The sequence below is a fragment of the Embiotoca jacksoni genome, unplaced genomic scaffold (assembly GCF_022577435.1).
Source record: "Embiotoca jacksoni isolate LCO1_2020_lvr unplaced genomic scaffold, fEmbJac1.0.p SCAF_7, whole genome shotgun sequence".
Taxonomy (NCBI): domain Eukaryota; kingdom Metazoa; phylum Chordata; class Actinopteri; family Embiotocidae; genus Embiotoca; species Embiotoca jacksoni.
The window spans coordinates 4,507,600-4,531,811 of NW_027185425.1; the positions used below are offsets into that span (position 1 = coordinate 4,507,600).

The following is a 24,212-nucleotide window of genomic DNA, read 5'->3' on the forward strand; positions in this document are numbered from 1 at the left end:
TCCGCTTCACGATTGAACGCCGGTGGAAAGGGGGGCGGGAATAACGCGATGGGCGGAGCGCCGGGAACCTCTGGCGTCCTCTCACAGATCGACAGGTACGAGGAGGCGGGCTTTTATGTCTTTGAGCCAATCGGAGAGCAACGCCTGCCAGATCGACAAATAATACCGCCAATGGAAACGCACAGATTTATGGCTGCGACTGATTGAAACGAGGATTATCCCCTCTTATAAATGAAATCGAGTCTTTCTGCTACCGACTAAAAATAAAATCTCTATTCCCCAGTTTGCCCTGTACAGCTGTGTTAGTCATTTTAGCAAACACTAACAAAGAGACGATAACGTGCACAAAGTTCAAAACCTCATAGGAAATACTTTTCTTAAAAGCTATAGGCAGGTGTGTGAAGATAAATGTTCTGTGAGTGCAATATTTCTGTTGCCCTTGGATGTTCTGGACTGAGTGGTGGAGTGGTAATAAAGATTGATGTGTCTCATCATTGCAATGTCCCCCAGCAAAGAGAAGACCACAGCATTCATCATTCTCTTGAAATCAGGATGTACTTTCACAACTTGCCCCAAAGCCTTGAAAGCCTGTACAAAAATAAAACAATTTTTTTTTTTGAACATTTCAAATAAATGCTCAAGTTCTTTTTTGATTGATTGCATAGATTTTTTTTGTACTATTTCATATAGCCATGAGACAGAGGCAGGAAGTATTATTGATTTATCTGAGGTGTGATCCATTCCCAAAGGGGAAAGAACAATAGTTCAACAGTCCCCTTTGGTGTAATATCATAGATAGAAACAACTTTGTTCTAAAGTCAGTTTGGACAAAAAATGTTTTTCCTCATCCTTTGCAATGTTTGTTGTACCTAATACAGATTTATGTTAATGTAACCTACCACACAGTCCTTCATCTTACTCTGAGGTTACACATGGAACATTGTACAATCAAAGGAGCCTAATTCTAAACGACTAGCAATGTAATTTAATCACTGACCTCCAATTTAAATGATGTATTTGTAGTCTTCATGCATTGCTCCCGATTTTAGTACCCATTGTTCTTGGAAATTTAATGGACTACTTAAAGAGATGCTACAAATTTTGGCAATAACTATTTAGTATTTAGGTCTAATGCTTGTTCATTTACAATTCAAAACAAGCTTGTTAAATCTGTACACTTTTAGCACCATTTACTTGTGAAGAGTCTATTTGCTGGTTTGAAAACTTCACAAACTGACCCAAATTCCCATCCTTACTTTGCATCAAAACTGTTTACAGCCACCCTGCCACCCATAAGATCATAATTTAAAAAATGTAAATGAAATATTCATGTAAAAGAATTGGACTGAAGTTTCAGCCGGCTTAACACGGCTGTGGATCGAGGCTGTCTTCTGGAGAGACGAGGAGGAGATAAGAGGGAGATGAAAATACAGCTTAGGAGAGACGGGGAGATGGAAGGCTGATAATAAAGGAGGGTAAAAAGATGATTATGAAAATTGATGGGGGTCATCATGGAGAGTAAATTGAGTGGCAGAAGTGGATAAGAGTTTTGAGTTCATGTGGAGACCACAGAGGCCGAAGCTTAGTAAAGTCAGACAGTATCACAGGCGTACGCTGCAGGCCAAAACACATGCGGCAGAGTGTAAAACATGCATGTCAACACATGTCATCCCACACACACAGGCACATGCATACCGCTGAATACATCTCCATGCTGTCGCACAACAATGTGTTCATGCATTCATATACAGTATGCACACAGCGTCTCGATCATTCATCAAGACCTGCTTAAGACATAACGAACAGTCTACCCCTCCACTCATTCCACTCTACCTCCCAATCCTGAATGGATGACCTTTGAATCAAATTGAAATGCAGGCACTGAAGATTGCTTCAATCGCATCTATTGTCAAAAGGCCAAGCCCAGATGAAAGCCAGCCAAAATGAGTGCTGTTGCCAGGCAGGGCAGCTCTGCTTTCCTCCATCTCCAGAGGCATGTTTGTGTTTCCTTTGTCTTTACTGTTTTTTCTCCCAAGAACATTACAGGCTTGCCGAGTTTATGCCTGGCATTTTTAGGCGTCTACACTTTTCCATTTTGCCAAAGGCCAGTTAAGCAAAAGAAAAAAAAGTCCCAAGATGCCTGGCATGAAACAATCCTAGCGCCTCTCTCTCTTTCATTCTCTCTACTTTGACTGCATGTGTGAATTTCAAAGCGAGAGAGACGTGTCATAACTGATCAAGAAGATTGCAATCATTATGCCCATTTTTACACTTTGTGCTGAAACTGATGTTATTGAAAATGTTACAACCAGGAAACCCTGAAAGGCAAAAATATCTGCGGTATCATCCAGCCACAGTATTGACTTGTCTCAGCCATTTGCCTCAAGATGCATAATCATCTCAAATCTCTCAATCAATTGTACATGGTGTTGTGTCATCATGTGGGACAAAGCAAAGGATCTTCCTTAAATCAGCTCTCTGGTAAGAGTGAACTTGCTGCACACTTTTTTTTTTTTTAAAAAAAAGGCCTACAGCGTAAGGCACGGATGGTACATGAAGTGCTTGTTCGAGGCAATCTGATGTTACGAACTGGTTTTAAGGCTCAGACTGCAGAGCGGATGTTGCCTGAGAAGCAAGCACACCACATCTGTTGACAGCCTCGCAACACACATATGCAACATCCTTACAAGGGAAGCTGAAAAAACTCAAACAAGAGAACTATAGATTCATGTTTTATCTATGCTTTTTCCATTGAGGGCTTCCATTACTGGGGCCTGGAGCCCTTCCCAATATTATTCAGTCTTTGGAAGGCAAGAAAACAACTTAACTGATTCCTAATCCACCACAGTAATATCACACAGGATCATACAGCCATGTAGATTCTTTAATTCAGCAGCTACACGTGTCATCCTAAGACTGAAAGAAAAATTTAAGACCAGGATCTTATTGTTGTGTTTGTTTTGTTATTGTCATTTACTTGGCATTGCGCTTCAGTGTTTGCCATGCACATCATCTACATGTACAACCTGAGGGGGGAAAACTGTCACGTACAGTCAATCAAAAAGCAGAACGTTATGTTTGCTCATGATGAGAATAGCAAGCTTAAAAAATTCCAATCGTCCCGTCACATTGTGATTCAGTATTATAGGATGCTTGCTACGGTGCACACCGATCTGCAGCACAATCATTAACAGAAATGAGAACACTTAAAGAAAATCACTTATGATCTCAACGAGGTGGAGCTTCCAACTGTTATCAAGTGTTTATTTACCTGTAGCCAGCAGTCAGGCAGTTAAACACAAAAGTAATAACCTGAACTTCTGCTCGATGATGTGGGGGTCTTCCAGGGTTACCTGTGAGGCCTCATCAGTGACACGCCATTTCACACGGAGCATGCCTCATTTCTCCAGCAGTCAATGGGGCACAGAGAGGTAGTTAAATCTACTCAAATGTGGACATAACCCACTCAGTCCTCTGCAACGCACGAGGATGGTACTCTACAACCGCACAACATCCTAATTTCGACTTTGATGGAAGGCGGGCTGGCACAGGGTCGGACATGGGGTTCACCTTGTGTGATAGGATTGTTCATCTTGATCCGCTGTAATTATCTATAACACTGCATTACTTAGCTATTCATATGCACCACACAGTCAAGCCCAGACTGCTTCTTTAAAGAAAATTGCTTGTTGCGATAAAATATGAAATGGTGTGAAAAAGCTCTTATATTTTGCAACAGAAACGCGGCGTGATCCATCATCCCAGAGATCAGAGAGCTTTTGCTCAATTTATAAAGCTGGATCTGTCTCATGATGCTATTGCATTCATTGCCTTCATCTGTCATTTTCCAAAGCATATGAAAAGTTATTTCTCCGTAAGAGGCAGCACGCTGCAGAGAAAATGACAGTTTTGATTGAAAATATCTTTAAATTTTTTATTTGATTGCAAAAATACCTTCATCTACCGTATATCAGGGGAATAAAACAATAAAAGCAATAATCTTGTCAATGAAAACTTACATTTTTGACAATTTAAATAAAACATAAATGAAAATGTATCTCTGTCTCTGTTAAAAGTCAGATTCTTGCATTTTTATTTTACCCTGAATCATATTTTCACGTGATAACACAGTCACCAAATCAAACATTTTAGTTTCTAATCAGGCTTTTCATCATAAAAATGATCCCATTCATTTATTACTATTCAATTCTGGAATTTACACCAAAAAAAAAATTCCTTCTGCATGTGTATGCATAAAGCAGGCCATACACACAAATATGGAAAGAAAAAACATTTCGGTAACCCATTTTTCCCAGAGAACAAAACTCCCAAAACTCCAAAGCATATCAGCATAAGAAATTGCCTGAAAATATTCATAGTTTACCGCATTCATCGAGATTGATTCTGACCTGTCGACACAGCTTCAAGCGCCTGCGGTGATGATTTAAATTCTATTAGGATGCTGTGTAAAAAAAAAAAAAAACAACAACTATATGATTCAATTGATGGAGTAAGAGAAAGCGAGAGAGACAGAGAAACAAGGAGGTGTGAGGTACTAACCTTAGCTCAACAGAGATATCAACTGTCTGCAGGCAGAATGTCAGACTCGGAGAAGTTGGCTCGCTGTTTTACCTCTTCAGAATAACAGGTGCCTTATCAGCAGCAGCCTGACTTTGGTATGGTTCGAACAGCCTCTGCATGATGTCTTGAGGGGACTTGCCATTCAGATAGGAGAAAAGTAATGTGTAGAAAACAGTTGAACTTGGTCTGACATTATCCCTGCAGGAGAGAAAAGAAAATATGACTCACGTGTTGAAAATTTAAACGGGCCTCCCAATTTCCCAGCAGCCGTTGCTTGACAAATGACCCTTCTTTCACTTTTCCTGAGTGGCCAACATGAGCTGTCTCAATTCAGAGGACGGCAGATTTATGTGATGTTGCTTCAATGACACCCCTAAAAGCTCTAAATTACAGCAGCAGCATTCAGAAGAAGAGGAGCAGACGTGTGAGCCACCTAACTGACATTTTTCTGCTGTGGTCACAGAGCATGTCCATCCAGTGTTTTCAAAGTTCATACTGCTATAATGCATCTAAGTATGAAGACCCTTGGCATATAAAACAATGGATTTCTTGCTTGACATCAAAGACAGCTTACAACAGGATGAGAGTGACTCATTTCATGAATTTATTCTATTATTTTATGACAACAAACTCAACACTTATATAAAGTCATTATTTTACATGAACACCAAACTGATGCTTGTCCTTTTTGTTTTATTGCCCTTTAGTATAATGCGCAAATACTTTAAATTAAAGGCCAACTCCGGTCTATTTTCTGACCCGGGAGCACTCCGTAAAGACAGTTCAATACCAAGTGGCTCGTTGGTCAGGAGTGTGCATTTCTGTGCTGAGCCCACATCCAATCAATTCTCCTCCTGGTCGCCCTCGATCAGTTATCTGACAGAACGCAATTCACGCCTTTCAAATAAAGTTAAACTTTGCTGGCCTTTCCAATGAACATGTGAGACATGTAATGAGGTGTGGGGAGAGGAAGTTGCAGGGTAGGCAGAAGGGAGAGCAGAGCACAGACAGACAGAGGGAGGGGAGAGAGAGCTCTATTGGTTTGTTATTGCTCATCTGTTGTGTTCCATGTAATGACATTAGCACGAAGCCAGACTCAGAAGACACTCAGCATTAAGACTGGAACAGGAGGAAGCAGCTACTCAAACATTCCCCAAAGTTAGAAAATCTGTCTACCAGCACCTCTAAATCTAAAAAAAATAACATGTCGTCTATCTTGTTTTGTATCCACACACAAACAGAACTTTCACTTTTGAACTTGTAACCTTCAGATGTGCTGTTCTTTTTCAACTTTGGACAAAGCCAGGTAAAGCCTTTGAGACACGTGAACCCAAGAACACAAAGAAAAATACAACAGCAGGCAATAAATGACACAAAAGGAGAGTGTCTTCAAAGTACAACAAGAAACCACAAGAGACTAAAAGGCATAACCAGGAGAACTCGTTATTCCACATAAAACCACCCGCTGACATAAGGAAACAAGATTAGTGCCTTTTCATTCTTCATTGCGTCTTATATCTCACATTAACTTTGGTTGACTTTGAGAGAAGACTTTCTGTTATTTGATAAGTCACAGCCGTCTCCATGCAGTCTCTCATGGAACATTAACTCGAACGGGGCAGCAATCAATAAATTATTCAAATATAGACAAATTATTATGGCACGCAGATATACCGAGCCAAATTAGTCCCAAATCGTCATCACACCATACATGTGAATAGGAGATGATGGATGTCGGGAATTATGCGGACTGGCATCATCCTCTTGGGCTCAAATGACCAAATCAGTCCAGATTATTTTTGTGAGAGAGGAAATTGCAATTCAACTGCCGAGCAATGGTATCGTCACGTGTAGGCAAACAACATCCTAACGTATTCACCCCAGAGAAACATCCTCTTATCAAACGTACCACTGGTTGCAACACAGCTGTGTTTGTCCTTGATATGCTCGTTTTCTATGAAGCCCTCCGAGAGGCTTACAGCTAAGTATATGATGACACAATACAGTTCACTCAGGCGTAAGGAAATTAAAGTAATATCAGAACTATCAAGTCCACTGCCATTAGAGAACAATATCTGACAGGACGGCAGGGGTAATGGCTTCTTATCCACCAGCAGTCTCATCTCTCCATCTCTCCATCTCTGGGCCTGGGCTGCCTGCTGCTCTTATCTCACCAGGCACACCATCTCCTGAACAATTGCTGCATAGAATTGTGGCTCAGGGCCTGAAAGTTTCTTCAAGAATGAGACTCCTGCTGCTGCCACTATTGCTGCCAATTCCAAAGTTGCACGCCCCACGAGCTGCTTTATGATATGTCAAATGAACATCTAAATCATATGGGTATTTGGACTAAAAAAAAAAGAAAAAAAAGAAGGGGGATCCGTAAACGACAGGGCGGGTGGGGAAAAATGGCCTCTGATGTTAACTAGCCCCACAGAGCTGAGAGAGGACATGCTATCAAAGTGAAGAGTAATTTGTCTTTCTTGTCATCTCCTTACTGGAGCTTAAAATATTGTTTATAGCTTTCACCAACCAACGCACTCCCCGGCAGCTTTGATTGATGTATGAGGTGTCACCATGGCAACCAGCATGTAGGAATGATGAGTGACTTTGGCAGGAGAGGATTTCCTTCCAGATTATTAGGACCGTTTAAGAGTTGTGTGACCGTTTTGCCTCTTTGTACACACGCGTGAGCAGTGATGAGTCGTTCCTGGCCGACCTTCGCTGCCTGCTGCTGCCGCCCACGTTACGGGTTAAGTATCGTGTCTGAGCAGGTGACCTGGACCCAGGCCATGCAGCAGGTATGGAATACAACCAACATTCATGGAGGGGTGTTTACTGTGGTTTGAGTTTACACTCTCTGATATCCAAACCCCCAGGCGAGGGATGGAACATGCTGTGAGAAATGAAGAAAGAGACTCAACAGATTGAGTGAATCAGACAGAAACATTTTTAAAATAATGTTTGCCAAAAGCAATTAGAACCCACTGGGATACAAAATGACTCTAGTGTTTGGCGACTGGTTAGTTCCACTGAGCATGAGTCTCGGTAATGGAAAGACCTGTCACATCTTGAACTCAGCCCCTTCATTTTCACAGTGCAGTGCTTTCATTTTTTTTTTTTTATTTTTATTTATTTATTATTTTTTTTTACCCTCAAAGCATTTACATTAGCTCACTGGATCCTGCATCTCAGCACTTAAACCCCGCTGGTTGCAGAAGGCACAAATTATGTCTTTGTAAGCAGTATCCAGTAGAACCATCACTCCCTCTCCTGGTTGAAAGACAAAATGCAGGTGTTAGGCACGTTTAGGTTCACATTCCTGTCTAGTGTTTCTTTCTGGCAGTGAAGTAAATAAGTTTGCACAAGCTCCCATGTTCCCCTAATTAAAGCAAACCCTGGGATGGCATCACCGACTGCACAGACTGTACAAACTGACTATATGATCATTATTAATGCTAAACAGACAGAGAAAAGTAAAAAAAAAAATAACAAAACAAAAACCCTCAAAAGAAAAAACACATGGCTATTTATTTTTTTCTCTTTATCATACCGGTGCTTAAGCCAGAACTGGTTGAATTCATTTGCAAGATACAGCAATGCAAACTGCTATAACAGGATTAAATATAACAGGATTACTGTTGACTGACTCTATGTGCCACATGATTCATATGTAATTGCTTTACACTTGTCCCACTCTGTTAACCAAGCTGCACCTAAGAGTACAGACCTTTCCTTGAGGGTCCATCCTCTGGACCTCCTGCAATAACATGATGAAACCTCATCGCTGAGCCTAACAAATGTTGTGTCAGTTAAAAAAAAGAAGAAAAAAAAAAAAGAAAAGTGCTCCGGAAGGCACTTAGAGGCTCTCACTTTCTTTAAATATGTATCTCCCCTTTGAGAATTTGACATCTTTGCTGCAGGAAAATTGATATCGTATTATGTGATTGTGAAAAATGAAGAGAAATGTTACTTTTGACACCTCTGTGGTAATTCGTTTCTAATGCGAAATTATAAATAATTTATCATCAGCATGTATATCCCCCAGCAGCGTCCCATACATCTGTGGTGCAAGCTACAACCAGAGTGCCTGTGGCACAGTTTCTGTAAATAGAGCATGTAGACTGTAGGAAGGGCAATGGAAACCTTCCTGTGAGACAGCAACTCTGCCCACCGTAGCCAAAAAAGCACTTCCCTGCTGTTCCCAAGTGCATTTTTTTTTTTTAAACAGTTCATGCATTTTCAGTGGCAATGTTTCACAAATACTGCCTTGGCTTATGTGATTTGACCGAAACAAAGGTAGTTTTAACACATTAGAATGACTGTTGGAGGCAACAGCTCTCAGATAGCATACGGGCAGACAGAAAACAGGTAAATAACAAGTCAGACACATCCTGGTGGAGCCTCATCTCACTATGAGCACTGATTAATAGGTCGGGAGTCAGTTTTTGCCAAGTGCTGTTATTAAAGCATCGCAGGTTGTGGGATCCAGAGAAAGCTTTAAAAGCAGCTGCCTGCAGACACAAACAGAAATATAGAGGCACAGACATGTAGGCAGAAAGCCGTTGACAGAGACAGACACATGTTCCAGTCGGAGTCAGCTATGGGCTCAGGATGAAAGGACCGTCAAACAGTGCAGGCACATACCGCTGCCAAACACTGTGTGGACCTGCTGAACCCCCTTACCTTCACCTTATCCAGTACAAACACGCGCGCACACACACACACACACACACAGTAAAAGTATTACACTGTGTCTGTCATTCAGCAGGGGAACTGCCGTGATTAAGATGTGATATCTTGTCATATTTTCCCGAACACCCAAAACTTGAAGTCTCTCGCTGGTCTCACAGTAACCATTCATAAGGAATCAAATTATTTTCAGTGTGGGAGTGTGTGCATGCACCAACACGCAAATATGTTGCATAAATTGTATATTATTGCATGATGGAATATTTGACATGCCAAGAGTTACACATATGAGCATGCATGAATGGCTGGAACTGATATGATTAAAGTTTGTGTCAAAGCGTGCCAGGACATGAACTCCCTGTTCCAAACCCGAGAGCAGCTGATGGGCTAAAACCATCATGATTTTAGTGAGCTTGTCATCCCACCAGAGATGGAGTTCTCTGGGGATGATTTTAATACACTTTTTCATAGTGAACGCATATTTTCAGTACATTAGGTGCATTAAAATGTGTGTATTTCTAACCAATAAGATTATACGTGAAATGTACTTTTTCCTTTTTTATGTTTTATTGTGAAATGGAACTTCTCCATCAACTAAGAAGACAAAAAAAAAAAGAGGAGAGGTTGGGAACCACTAGACTAAACTCCTTAACCTAGGGTCACCTAACCCACACATTATTGGTTGTTTTTGTAAGTAATGGGACTTATGAACCCTAATGTCGAACTGGAGCTGAATCAAAGAGAGGCGACGATTGAAACAATGAGTACAGTCACACTTTTTAATAATGACTTTACAATTTTATGCAAACATCATTTTGATACAGATCGTTACTGCGAATTAGATCAGAATTCCCTTTTCTTTAAAAAAAAAAGAAAGTGAATAAGTTGTTCAGCTTTATAATGTACAGGCAGCAGGCTGCATCCTCCAGTTTAGTCTTTCACACGTATCTTTATTCCCTTTATTCTTGCTGGTCTGATTAAACAGACTCTCTTCTTCTTTGCGATCCAAGTCCTCTGAGGAATATGCACACGCATGCACGCGCATGCCCACACAAACAAACACGTTTCTAAGGCTATCTTTGTGAGGACATTCATTGACGTCATGCATTCCCTTAGACCCTTAACCTAACCTTAACCATCACAGCTAAGTGCTTCAACCCAACATTGACCTAAACCTAATTCTAACTTTAACCCTAAAACCAAGTCTTAACCCTTAAAAAGCCCTTTGAAGGGTGTGAGGGAGGGAGGACCGGCCGAAATGTCCTCACTTTGTCAAAATGTCCACACTGAGATGGTCTAAAACTAAAATTGGTCCTCACAAATGTAGTTGTAGTACAAGTACCCTCTCTCTCTCTCACACACACACACAAAGATATATATATATATATATTTATATATATTTATATTTATATATATATTTATCATATATATATATATATATGTATATATATATATATATATATATATATATATAGTCATATATATATTTAATATATATATATATATATATATTTGTGTTTCCTTTTTCTTCCAGACTGATTTTGCGGTCTTTATTTTACGGTTCAGAGTCCTTGAGATATGATATCAGCTTTCCCTGCAGATTACTGCTTTGGATGGTCTTCTTAGTCTTTCCCGTGAGGAATTTCCATTTCATGCCACCAGAAATGACACTTGCACTTTAAATCTTGTGTCGCACTGTCGTCCAGTCCCTTCGACATTCATCCAAGACCACGCGGCCACCTCGGAAAACAAAGTAGGCGGTTGAATCCACTACGAGGGAGATACTGATGTTGAGTGTCTTAATATTTGAAATTGCTCCCTTTTACCACGCTCTTCGTGCAGTCCCTTTATTTCCTTTACCTGAAATGTGTTGTCATAACAAAAAAGGCACTGGATATATATAATTTGGTGTGCATAGATACTGTATTTATAAAGTGCAAATAGTATTTGTTTAAAAAAAAAAAAAGCTTTATAATGTGATCTACCTGTTTGTTCATGAGTCGATTCTGATACTTGTTAGAAGCTCGTCTGTTGGAACAGTTCACTTTCATCCACATGATTTTCCAGTTTGATCCTCTTGTCACACGTTTGTTAATGAACCAACCCATTCAAAACACAGGAGTTCCTTCCTCTCCCAGCTGCTTGGTTGTAATTCTCCGGCCACCCTGATGGGGGCAGTGTTTCTGTTGAGCACCTACTTCTCATCCACCACAAAGATTTCTTCAGGGATCTTCTCCTCCGAGTCGGAGCGGTCTGACAGCTTGTCCAGGTACTCCATGTCAGCGAAGCGCTCGGCGACACACTGGGCTGTGAGACGGGCCTCCGGGTCGTGGTCCCAGCAGTCCTCGATGGAGGCGCACACCATCTGGATGCCCTGTGAGGGGAGCAGCGGCCCACAGAAATAGTCTGTCAATCACATCATCTGGGGGCAAGTCTGTGTCATTACCTCGAGCTGAAACTAGCAAAGCTCATGTGTATTAAAAAGACAGAGCCGTGTAATTGGAGTACAAAGAGCACGATGATATTTCTCAGAAGTGTATTTCCAGATACAGACTGTGCTTGATTGAGTGATCGGAGTTTCCTGCCAATTTTAGTTCAGTTTTGTATGAACAGTAATAATTTAGGGGGGGAAAAAATGAACAGCGGCGTAAAGGCAATTTTTTTCCCCACAGAAGAAACACTTTCTACTTGACGAATTAGTTCTTGTAATTGTTCTCTCTGTTTGTAGGGTTTGCAGGGCTGAAAATATGGTTGAACACAGACACTGTCTGTCATTTAATGTATATTTAAAAAAATGTGGAAGTACTGAACACCGCTAACAGCTATTAATATCAGGGACAGATAGTTCTTTAAAAATTTTTTTTTTTTTTTTTTTATGGTAATAAAGTTGTGTTTTTGGTGCAACTACTATAAAGAAGAAATATAATGAAAGGGACGCAGAGAGCGCCCTTGAACGAGCTGCTAAAGAAGAGAGAGTCACAAAGAGTTGGTTGAGAGAGCGAGTGAGCGAACAAAAGAAAACTATTTACTGATATTTCATTGTAACACTCCGCCAAGGCCAACAGTCCACACTTCTATAATGTACAAATCTACACATGCCATTACTATATATATCTGGTTATATTTCTAAACCTACCAGAACGACCTTAAAATACACCTGTACCTTGCTGAAGCTTCACATCCCAGCTGACGTACTGGCTCCAGTTTTTCTGTATCCAACCTTATATACTACAGAACGACTGCTCGTATCAAGTTTGACCAAGTACATGTGGATCCCAGAGGATCACCGCTACCTGTGAATGTGTATTGTGATATGGAGCCATGGTATTTCTAAAATGGCCTATGTTTTGTCACTATTAAAAGTTTACTGCCATCTAGTAAGATGGAGGCCAAGTGTCTGCTCTGTGTAAAAATATGAGAGGATCTGCCTCAGGATTTGGAACCGCTCCAGTTATTTCTGTAAATGATTATGTGAACAGCTGCAGTGTTGAAGTCCTCCAAAGAACTGTCTGAAAATCTGCACCATTATCTCAAAATTATTATTCAGCCATATTTCATCTCCCACTCTCTATGATGAAGAGATTTTTTTTTTTACTCTTTGTTCCAGTGTGGCTGTTCGGATCAACTATAAACACTTTTGATTTCCAACATGGTCAGAAAATACAACCCGACGTCTGGCCACCGGATATTGCAAAGTTAAAACTAGATGGGGGTTTTTCCCACACAGCAGCAGTTTACCACAGACTGCACGTGTACTGTTCGTATGTTGCGCCTCTTACCGTGTGGTTGATCCAGCTGTTGGGGATCTCAGGTCTTCCTTTGTCTCGGAGAACGCTGTCCTTCATGCTCTCCACACACGGGTGTTCCCTCAGGTTCCCAAACGGTGGCTCGTACTCTTTCACCTCTGCAGGCGAACACACACACACACACACACACACACACACACACACACACACACACACACACACACACACACACACACACACACAGGAAGTCGAACGATTAGCCCGTGACCTCATCAAACTCGGGAGTTTTGGCTGTTTTTCTTTTGTTTGTTTTTCAGGCAATAAACTTCGAAACAGATCCCGTCTAGTGACAGATACTGCTCCGTTGTGTCGAGAGGCGTGATCAGATGGCAGTGCCCCACAGCGCACACATCAACAACACCTCTCAAAGGATTCATAGTGCGCTCCAAATTAAAACTGCAGGTTGCAAACTTTAAATAGCACTAAAGCAGCACAAACAACTAAAGAATCCTGTGCTGCTGATAAGAAAGGACGGGGAAGAGATTTACTCAGGGGAAACATTGTTATCACATTTTTACCCTCAGCTTCAATTGGTCTAAAGTATCTCACCAATATAGCTCTGGCTTTGTGTCAGCTCTCTTATACAACAAGAGAGGAAATTCACCAGCTGAGTTTACTCATGGCAAGATTTCAAAGCACTGGAAACAGTCCGCAAACTGTGGGTCAACAGTTTCCAAGGAAAATGTATCTTTATATGAATTAATGTTTCTCTGGAGTAAAAACAACAAATCAAATTCCATTTTCCTTTGAAGTGTGTAGGTCTAATGTAATGCAGAGAATCCAAAGAGACGAGGAAAACTGAGTGGAAATTATTAGTTCAAGCAAATTTGTAAGCAATTAAAAGGTGATCAGGAGATTAAGAAAAACACTGAAGTTCACAAGTTTCGACAAAGACAGGCAAAAGCCTCCGAAGTGAAAAACCAGAAAGTCGACTTTAAAAACTGCCAATCGACTTTCAGTGTTGTTGAACACTATGATCCACATATGTTGCAATAACTGTCAGAATTGAGAGATTATCATCTCCTCACCCAGAAAGACAGATATGTAATTCTACAGCACGTACAGCTCATTGCAATTTTCAACTTTCACAACAAGCTCAAACCTGACAGTAAGTCAGTGTTATTACACAACCATGTTAAATGACTAACAACTCAATATTTGGAACAAGAACAAATAATGATAATGTCAGTTAGATTTCTGTTGATGATGCAATAAATAACTGTTTACGTCTTAAAGCTATAAAGCGCCACACACGTTTCTACATGAGGTTGAGTTTCGAGTCGTTACTTTTATCGAATCTTTATTGTAATAGAACCTGTTTCTGTTGTTGCTTCGGCATCGTTCATTTTTTTCTACTCGTGCAGATCTTACACAAACACAGCGCTCTCCAACAATACACCCACAAGACAGTGCAGTCACTAATCACGTAATTAAGCAACTGTTGCCTCTTACATCAGTCACTGATTGCAAACATAGAGCATGAAAAGCACTGCAAATTCATTCTACATTTTCTGTAAAAAAAATAAAAAAATAAAAAAATCAGTTTCAGAGCAGAGCAAAGCAGTGCTGGCTGGAGTCAGTGAGGTCTGGAGAAGATACGTCCAGTGACAACATATTGTCTATGCAAGTACGTTGACACGTGCTGTATGTAGAGAAATGTGTAAACCAAACTGTAAGAACAAAACCAAAACCAAAGGTTCCCAGCTCTTTGGGGATTATCTTCTTCGTATATAGCTTGTAGCGTGGGAGGAGACAGAGGATGGTTTCATTTCTTTTAAAACATGCTAATAGGAAGTTATAAAGTCCGCAGACAGGAATTAGAGGCTTCTGGGACACAGACTAGAAGAAGGGACTTTTCCGAGGCCAAAACTTCCTACTTTTTGTCAAAAACAACTCCAGCCAACTATCAGTCAATATTTGTGAGGAAAGGAGACAGATGTTTGGTTCTGGTTTTTTTTGTTTTTTTGAGAGGTCCGCCGGGTGTATAACTGTGTCCTAGACTGCAAATCCACTTTGCAAACTGTCTGTAAACATGCTTATGTGTTCATGCCCAAGCAGCGGTTCCAAACTATATGAATCACAGTACAGAGCACTTTTCAGTGGAAACAAAAGCGTGTATTCCAGGACGGGGAGATTGCCCAATCCTGCTCTGACAGGAAAGATGGTCTTTAAAAGGCAAAACCTTTAATTAAACTGTGAACTAGCAGAAGCTATTGAAAACACAACACAGGGCGAGTGAGGAATGCTGGAGTTTGCAAAAGTCACACACTGCATATTGACAAGATTTCTGCAAAGCCGTATGACAAGTCCCACACAGTAACAATGAGGAACTAATACGATGTGTCCTACGACAGCTGACACATAGTGATGTGAATTTTGCAATGCTGGCACATAGTTCATCCTTGATGTCTTTTTTTCATGCCACTTTTCAGGCTCGCCGGTAGAAACTGTCTGGGAATCTGCTGCCAAGAGAAATTTAGTTGAATTTATCTACTGCAAACTAGGGAAACTTCTCGAAGAATGACACCTTTAAGGAGCATTGTGATGTACATTCATGACAGTGAAGATATATCGGGGGTTTCTTCTAGAAAAATTACTGTCTTGTTTAAGTTTTATCTTTTAGGGAGTGACTGCCCCTCAGCCATCCCAAATTCATCAGTCATGGCATACTCAGTCATATATGTTTAGCTATGAATACTCCAAACCAGCATGTGACATTTTGTTTGACAGATTTTCTCAGCTGCCCTTCCAACTTAACATTTTTGTCTAATTCTGCTCAACAAAGCAGAAATACTGAGGAAAAAGAACAGAACTCCTGTCACCTAAACACATAAATGATGGAGGAAAACAGTTCCAACCAGAGTTTCAACATGTACTTGGAAATAAATTAGTAATGTGATCACAATAACATCGCCTGTTTCCCGAAGTCTGTCTGAGTGTGGAACAACAGCTTAACTAATCTGTTCCCAGCTGCCTCTGCTGGTTTTCATTAGGCTGCGGTGGCTCTGACACTTGTTTTGTGTTGTTACAGTCATGCACCACAGATGTATGCTCACATCACTGCACATTAGCAGAGCTTACTTTAGGACATACGGCACTGACCTACCCTGGACGCTTACCCTACCATTAAGTATGGCTGATACTGGCCCTAATCATCACTTAACCCCGTTAAAGTCCAAAAAACATGAATTTTGCTTCCTCTGAAAGCAACTTCAGTGAAACCAAATTTGGCGTGCACATTTCCTATTTCACCCTCAATCAAGTGGTTTGAAGTTCAAAAATGTGTCCCCAAATGTGCACTGTGGCGGACCCCCCCCCCCCTCCACACACACACACACACACATATATATATATATATATATATATATATATATGTATATATACCCACCACACAATTAGAACTAGGCCCTCTAGCTCTGAAGGGGTTGATGGTCTGACATCTGGAGAGCAGCTGCCCCAACCTCTGCTCCTCTCCATTCTAGCCCTGCCCCTCCCTCTGGGGAATGAAAGCATTTCTTCGTCTGCAGCTTCAACACCATTCCTCCATTATCCCGCTACACTGCCCCACCCGCTTGAGGAACGCCCTCGTAATCTTTCCAAGCCCTAAATCTGGACTAGCTAAATTATACAGGAGGAGAGACAATTTACAGAAAAGAGGCTTGAGCCTCGATTCCAGCTTTTCCGTCTCTTGGAAGTGTGTTGATCTCTCTGCTTCCCTCTCACTACAACTCCTCTGTCTTTATAGTCTTGGAAAGATAAAGAAGGCAACGTGATAGCTCACGGCTGGCTGACTGGCTCCATCGACAGACGGCTGTGTTCTTCTTGCCTGGCAGATCTCAGATCAGACCGCGGCCTCGGGAACTGTGACAGAGCGGCTCTGTGCCTGGCTGCGCTGATCAGACATCTGTCTCCCACAGACACACGCGCGGGCAGGTGGCATCAGAGACAAGACAGACAAGAGTGAACCGGGGCTTCACCCCCCTCATTATAATGACGCCCTGGGATGTGTCACCCTGAGTTTGTGAGTGTGTTCACATATGCTCATGTTATGTCTCTGGTGAGGTGACATCTCAGGGAGTCACGACTGACTCACCGACCTCCAGGGACAACTTGGCAACTTCTCTTTGAGGCGCACTCTCTAAGCACATCAGTTTTACTCTCATGGTGCTCTCATCCCAGAATCAATAGCAGATGTCTGCCAGCATACTATATGTGGAGGAGATTTTCAGCTGTCAGTGAAGCAAAACCAAATCACTGCATCTAATTCCAAAGCTGATTCTTTTCCCCTTCCTCCGGGTCTTTCAAGGTGGGAGGCTGGCTGTGTTTGCACAGTGATTTAACCTTTCAGCATGAGAATGTCTCCTTGGGTTTTGGCCCTAATGAACTACAGACTTTACCCCTGTGCTCGTCTCGGAGAGCTGCCAAGTCTGGAAGAAATGGGGACAGAGATATGCAGAACACAGGAAAAACACATGAACTCCCCCCCCCCCCCGCTGCTTCTATCTTTAGTTCAGAGGTGGAACGGGAACCCCTGTGCTTCCTCTCTCTTGTAAATCCACACTGGCCTGTCCTCTGAGTCTGTCTGTGCCCGCATAAGCAAAGCTGGATGACTGTCTGCTATGTTGCACTGCAGTGGGAGAATAATTAAATGCTGCCTTGCCTACCTCAGGGCAGACAGAAAAAAAAGACAGACAGAAAGACAGGAAGAGAAAGGTAGAGTTGAAAGTGTCAAGTTTAGAAGCAGGGAATGACAGAGAGGTTCTGTGCAAGAACAGGATGAAAAATGTGTTTCAATAATATTTGCTTCTGTTTACAGTGCAGCATAAATATGAAGTAAGGGAATGAGGGACTCATAAACAGAGAAATGAATGAAATAAATGGAGGATGTGGGATGAATGAATAAGGCCGTTGTTCGTGAAGACTTCCTAAAATCCCTCAAGAGGGAACCACAGTGAACCTGGACTCATTTAGTGCGTCTCTACTAACATGAATCCTGCCTGGTCTGCTCTCAGGAGACATTAGCTACAAAATGCTGGAACATGAAGGAGACATCCATACTTGTAAAGTTCACTTCCCAGTTAAAACAGCGTGTCTTGGGACTGTGCTCTTTGCAAAACAGGAACTAGTGTATTTTCTTTTTCAAATGTGCCCACAGGACACGCGTATTCTTACAGTTGGGAAAGAGAAGCATCGGGGATTGTGGGTCACTTGACTGCGTTTTTTTCTTCAGGGCACTCTTGGGTAACTGTGCCATACACGCTGAGAAAGGGCCCCTCGAGGGGATCGTGGGGGGGTGGGGGTGGGGGGGGGGGGAGGCAAGAACAGGAAAACGCCAAAGTAAAAAAGTGTTCATGCCCAAACCCGGCATTCAATCACTGCTCTGCCACAATGGAGACAGGAGCAGTCAGAGAAACAAACGGGGCTACAGAGACACTAAAGGGAAATAAAAACAAATGAGTGACTGTCGACATGAAATACTGCGCCGAGGTTCGCTTTCAGATAATCACCCATTTCTATTATTTGCACATGTCCTGACCTTGTTTTTGCTACAGAATGACAAACCCAAGTAACGGTACATTAGCAGAGTGAAGGCTGATCCTTGAGACTTCCGTAAGATGGATTGTGTGTTTGACACTTTTAGATTTTGTTCCCACCGTGACTAATGGATCGCCAACGACTCTCACATAAGTCCTGTCGCAACGGTGTCACACGGCGAGCAAGTGAACTCAAGGTGGAGCTGGTCACCGGACTCCTAATTGGCAAAGTTAATGTGCTTGTATTTCTTAGAGGTCAAGCAAGCTCGGCAATTTATTTACAGTATTTCAGAGGATATTTACAGAGGCGCCGAAGGGAATTTCATCAATCAGTGCTTCTATTGATTTCCTATACAATCAGCGACCCAGGCTGATCTCTAATTTACAGAGGAAATCATGGTTATCTCTATTATTTACTAAAGGTAAAAGGGAATGTTTATAGTGTGCACATTATACTTCGGTATGGTATCGGTCAGGAAAATAGGATGTCCTGTTTAAAGCAGAGATCCACAAAACATACTTGATCATAATAAACACCAAGAAAAACTCTGAGATGGATGCTGAGGGCAGCAAGGTGAAATATTGATCAAAAAGAATAATTTAACATTTTGGGAAATTTACAATTCTTGTTGGAAATCTTCAGATAACCACAATTTGTCATGCACTGTTTTTTTTGTCCAAGATAAAATGTGTCAATGAGTGAGTTTTAGAAGTGCTGTTAGCTGGATTTTATTATCTTTGGATGGAGCCATCATATTTACTGCACAGATATGACAACAGTATGAATCTTCTCATCTAATTTGGGCAAAAAAAACATGATTTCTTTTGCTCATATTTCCTGTGTCAAAGGGTTAAACTGCTTTTGGCAAGACATCCATCCTGTCCTCTTTCCTACACCTCTAGTACTCCTTCCTGAACACAGCTAAATTCATGAAAGCTAAACATTTATTCACATAATCCGACACTCATGTCCTATGCCAATCAATTATGTATTTAAATCTTAAATTATCAGTTCACTTACAGCTGCTCAGCATAAGAGGCCATATATTTTGATCAACTCAGTGGAGGTTTTAATAACTCATGGTCGGATTGCTCTTTTGGCGAGTGTGATGAAATAATTTGACACAAAATGAAATGAATATCAGCTATCATAAGATACTAAATTAACCTATAAATCAAAGTATTTATCCAACTACAGACTAGTAATATCTCCCTCTGAAACATTACAGCTTATTCAACATGCAGCGCAGATCTGATGAAGAGCCTCATTTATTTTGACATGTTCATATATGCAGCAACGGCACGTCATCATCTTACCTCCAATTGCACTACACCTGGAGATGATCTCCCACAGTACGAGAGCCATGGAGTAAACATCAGCTTGTTTGAAAGACTCAATGTTTTCTAGGTTGATTCTGGACTCCAGCACCTCTGGGGCCATGTACCTGGCTGTGCCCACCTGAGGAAAAAAACAAAATAGACAGGGGGAGAGAGAGGCAGTTATGTCACTGAAGTCACTGATGACGACCAATGATGTTAACAGTAGGGGAATTTACTTTGCATTGGCTTAACCTTCTGAACCTCACAACCCACGAGCGGTTTGAAAGGCATGTTGTCTTTCAAGAGGAAAAATAAGCAACTCTGAGCTTGAAATAGTGATATTTAGCTGAAAACAATTTATTCTACGCGTCTCATTGAAAGTTTTGCCAAATATAAACCTTTTGCGCGATCCAGAATCTGTAAAAAAACACTAAATTCTGCACTCCTCAGGGCAGCTGGGAAACCTTGCATGACTCGACTAAAATGAACAATCACAAAAGTGACATATGTTCAGAACATTTTCGACCACAGTGCCATAGAGAGAGGATGGAGAGCGTAGAGAGAGGATGGAGAGCATAGAGAGAGAGGATGGAGAGCATAGAGAGAGGATGGAGAGCACAGAGAAAGAGGATGGAGAGCAAAGAAAGAGGATGTAGAGCAAAGACAGCTTTGTAGAGATTTTAAAAATGTAAACAGTTGAATATTTAGAGCACTTCAAAGATCCCCTCTTTTTTTTTTTTTTTTTTTTTTTTTACCAATATCTGTAATACCTGTTGGCCCGAGGAAAAAAAGTGTTGTGTACACAGATTCAATCCTTTTTTAATTGTTGTAGAATAAATGATCAAAGAAATTCAACTTCTTTTATGATGTATGACATCACAACTGTGTTATAATGCACAAAAGACATTTTGGAGTTCTCCCTACTTCTAGCCATGATTGTGCCGTTTCCATGGAGGTGCAGGACTCGTTGTTGCAGTGGAAAATGAAGCCACAGATGTTGCTAATAGGTCAGAAGATCTGGTAAAACGCAATATTAATCCACTTTTATAACTAATGACGGCCTTTTTATGTCTAAACAGCAGTTCTGCTGATGAAGCCTTGTTTAGTAGAACATCTTATCAACAGCGGTAATTTGCCTGCATTAATCTAGTGACAGGTCTGTGCTTTGTGTAGTACAATGTCACATCACATTTATATGCACCCAAACATGTCTGATGTATAAGATAATTAGAAAAACAAAGGGAGCTCTGAGCTCATCAGCATGTCGCTTGTCCTCACATAATTACCACCTTGGAAAATGTGCACAGTGGAGCTTCTTCCAAATGCATTAAAGGTATTACAATGCATTAGATGTGCTGCGCAGCAAAGGGTGAGGCCTTTTTTATAATGACTCATTTTCATAACAGATTGTAATGTGGCTATGGCCTATTACATCAGTATAATGAGTCCATTAAGAATCAATCAAGCCTGTTTGTCTTGCAACTATAATAAAACAACAACCTAAGAACACTTACACCACTATTTCTATCAGCACTATCTATCTGAGGCCAAGATGCAGACAGTGCCAAATATTTAGAGACGGTGTCCCTGAGTGAGGAGAATCTGAGGTGAAAAGTTTGATTAATAGCTTGGCACTTTTCAGGGTCTGATAAATACCTTCAAAAGAAATACAGTATATAGCAGCGCTTAGAGCGGCCTGTGTCTGGAGCGCCGCCACCAATTACAACAAGATAGGATCTTTTTAAATCTCTGAAGGGATCAGGAGTCAAGCGAGACCAAATAATAACCCAAAATTTTGGATTAGAAAGTCGTACCTGTCCACTGTTGGCCAGCTCATCCACAGACAGGGTGTTGTCCAGCCGGAGCGCGAGCCCAAAGTCACACAGGCAGCAGGTCAAGTCGCTTTTCACCAGTATGTTGGAGCTCTTAATGTCCCTGTGCGCGATGGGCACCTTGTAGCGGCCACAAGAGGTGTGGTCGCTGTGGAGGTGCGCCGTTCCATGCGCCAGCGAGCTGCCCAGCAGCCACAGGTCGTGCCAGTTGATGATGTGATGAGACAGGTACTCTTGGAGATTCCCTCGCGGCTGGTAGGCGGTGATCAGCCAGTACTGTCTCTGCACCTTCCTCTCCTCCGCGGTCAGGAAGTGAAGCACATTTTCGTGCCTCAAATCTGCATCCGAGAAAATGTCCTTCTCGTTCTTCCACGAGGCGTATTCCTCGTACGAGAAAATCTTAATGGCCACCGTCTCAAAGCCCTGCTCCTCGCTGACCGAGGAGCCCTGCTTCAGCTTGGCTTTGTACACTTCCGCAAAGCGTCCTTTTCCAACCTGGACGTCCAGCTCGATGGGCAGCAGCTCGGTGTTGTGGTTGAGGTTGTTGGCGTGCGTGGAGCTGCTGTCTGACCCTTCGTCGTCTATGATGATGGCGTGGGCGTCGCTGAAGTCATGCGCGCGACCCTTCTTGCGTCGGGAGTGGGCTTGGCGCTGGCGGTAGACCCGATAACAGTAGAAGGAAGTGATGACGACGACGGCCATGACCAGGAGAGGCACCAGGCTGACTAAGATGACAGCCACCACCTGGGAGTCCATGTCTGAGGGAACAAAAGTTAGAGGAGAAGAATGAGAATGAAGATGAGCTCATGACGATCACGCGTTATGATCAAAACCACAGCTGTACGGATACAAATCAGTTTAAAAAGTGGGACATTTTGTATCTCTCCTCAATGTGATGATGATGTGAATTCTTTATAGCGACAGCGTTATTTTCCACTTTCGTTGCTTTTTTGGCAACAGTTGGTCTCCAGCAATATAAAGACTTAAAACTCGAATGACTTTGTGGCAGATTGTATCAGCATTTAGCCGACAGTAAAGCAAAACTCTAAGGGCATCAGAGGAACCTGACCCTTTTCTGTGGAATGTCTATAAGCATCAGAAAGTTAAAGTTAGCATCTGGGCCACAAATGCAAACTGCTCCAAACCCTGACCCAGTCGACCACATATTGTGTCTCTTTATAGTTTATGTCTGATTCTTATAATTTAAGGGGTGGTGAGTCTGGTAGCTGCGATGGTTTTGGCACACAGTGAAAGTTTATGCTTGTGCTTTGTTTATAGTCCAGCATTTGAAGCTGCAGCCATAAAGGAAGACCTATAAAAAGCAGATCCCCAGACACAACACAGCAAATAACACACAAAAAAAAGCACTTTGATGAGGTTTAAATTTAACCCGAGTGCCATGCTTTCCTTAACAGTGACCATTTTAGATCCTTCATTTTTTTTTTTAAATCAGTTTAGATTTTGGTTGTATAATGTGTGATTTCACTTGTGAAAGCAGAGATATGCTTGTGTTTTATTTATTGTCTGACAAGAAAATCATTTTAGCGGCAAGTGTACATGCAAGGAGCAGAGTCAGGTTCAAATAAGGGAGGACGAAGACTGGAGCAGGCTTCCAGTTGACTGGCAAGTCGAGCTCTCTGCTTCTCTCTCATTTTTTTTTCTCTAAACAGGAAACCACATGTCTGAAATCCTCCACAGGGCCTCAGACAGTTTGTTTTGATTTTTGTAGTGAGAAGCTATTTCTCACAACAAACCTGTCACTGTGCCTCCTGGGCTCCCTCACACAGCCTGGTCCAAAACCTTCACTTGTTGTACCCAATACTGAATGTAGGGATCCTGTTTAAAACCATTTTATTTAAGATTTTCCTTAAGTTGAAAGTTGTGCGTAAACAGTTTGCTTTCTTGCCGAGAATTAGGTGAGAAGATCGATGAATATGATGTTTCAGATAAGTAATGGTTACTTTAGGTTAGCATGAAGGCTGGAAATCAGGAGATCCTGATCCTGACCACACATTAACCCGATCTTTGCATGGAAACAGACAACAAATAACATGTTAGTTAGTGAGCTTTAAAAGGTGGTGGTAGGTGGACACAGGCAATGTTTCCAGCGTTTATGCTAAGCTAACTGCATTCAGCTTCATAGTATAAGGACAAATAAGAGAGTGGCATCCATCCTGTTATCTAACTTTCAACAAGAAGGCAAATAAGCTCAAATAATTGAGCTTTTAAAGCTGTACTGGTACATTAATTCATATATTCAATATTACTGCTTCTTAGTTTATTTGTGTAGATTCAGGGGTGTTCTTGTTTTCATTCAACCAAGGTCTCATTTAGTAACATTCTTTCCATTTCCAGTAGTTTTTGTAAATGCATTTCTGATAAAATGGTTAAAAGCACCATTAGCCATCAAACAACTTTTCTCCAACTTAAGTAATGCCTTTAAGATA

General features: G+C 41.5%; 1 protein-coding gene across 3 annotated transcripts in view; it reads right to left on the reverse strand.

Annotated features, from left to right (window-relative positions):
- Positions 1–10,740: 10,740 nt before the first annotated feature.
- Positions 10,741–24,212, reverse strand: part of LOC138214856 (TGF-beta receptor type-2-like) — a 31,685-nt gene continuing 18,213 nt past the window's right edge. For 2 of the 3 annotated variants that reach the window (XM_069176693.1, XM_069176692.1), the window contains exons 4-7: positions 21,748–22,523; positions 19,931–20,072; positions 13,053–13,177; positions 10,741–11,647 (exon numbers count right to left, since the gene is read on the reverse strand). In XM_069176693.1, coding sequence (XP_069032794.1) covers positions 11,468–11,647; positions 13,053–13,177; positions 19,931–20,072; positions 21,748–22,523 — 1,223 coding nt within the window. In that variant the 3' untranslated portion in view covers positions 10,741–11,467. The remainder of the gene's footprint in view (positions 11,648–13,052; positions 13,178–19,930; positions 20,073–21,747; positions 22,524–24,212) is intronic. The other variant, XR_011179663.1, reaches the window with a different exon arrangement.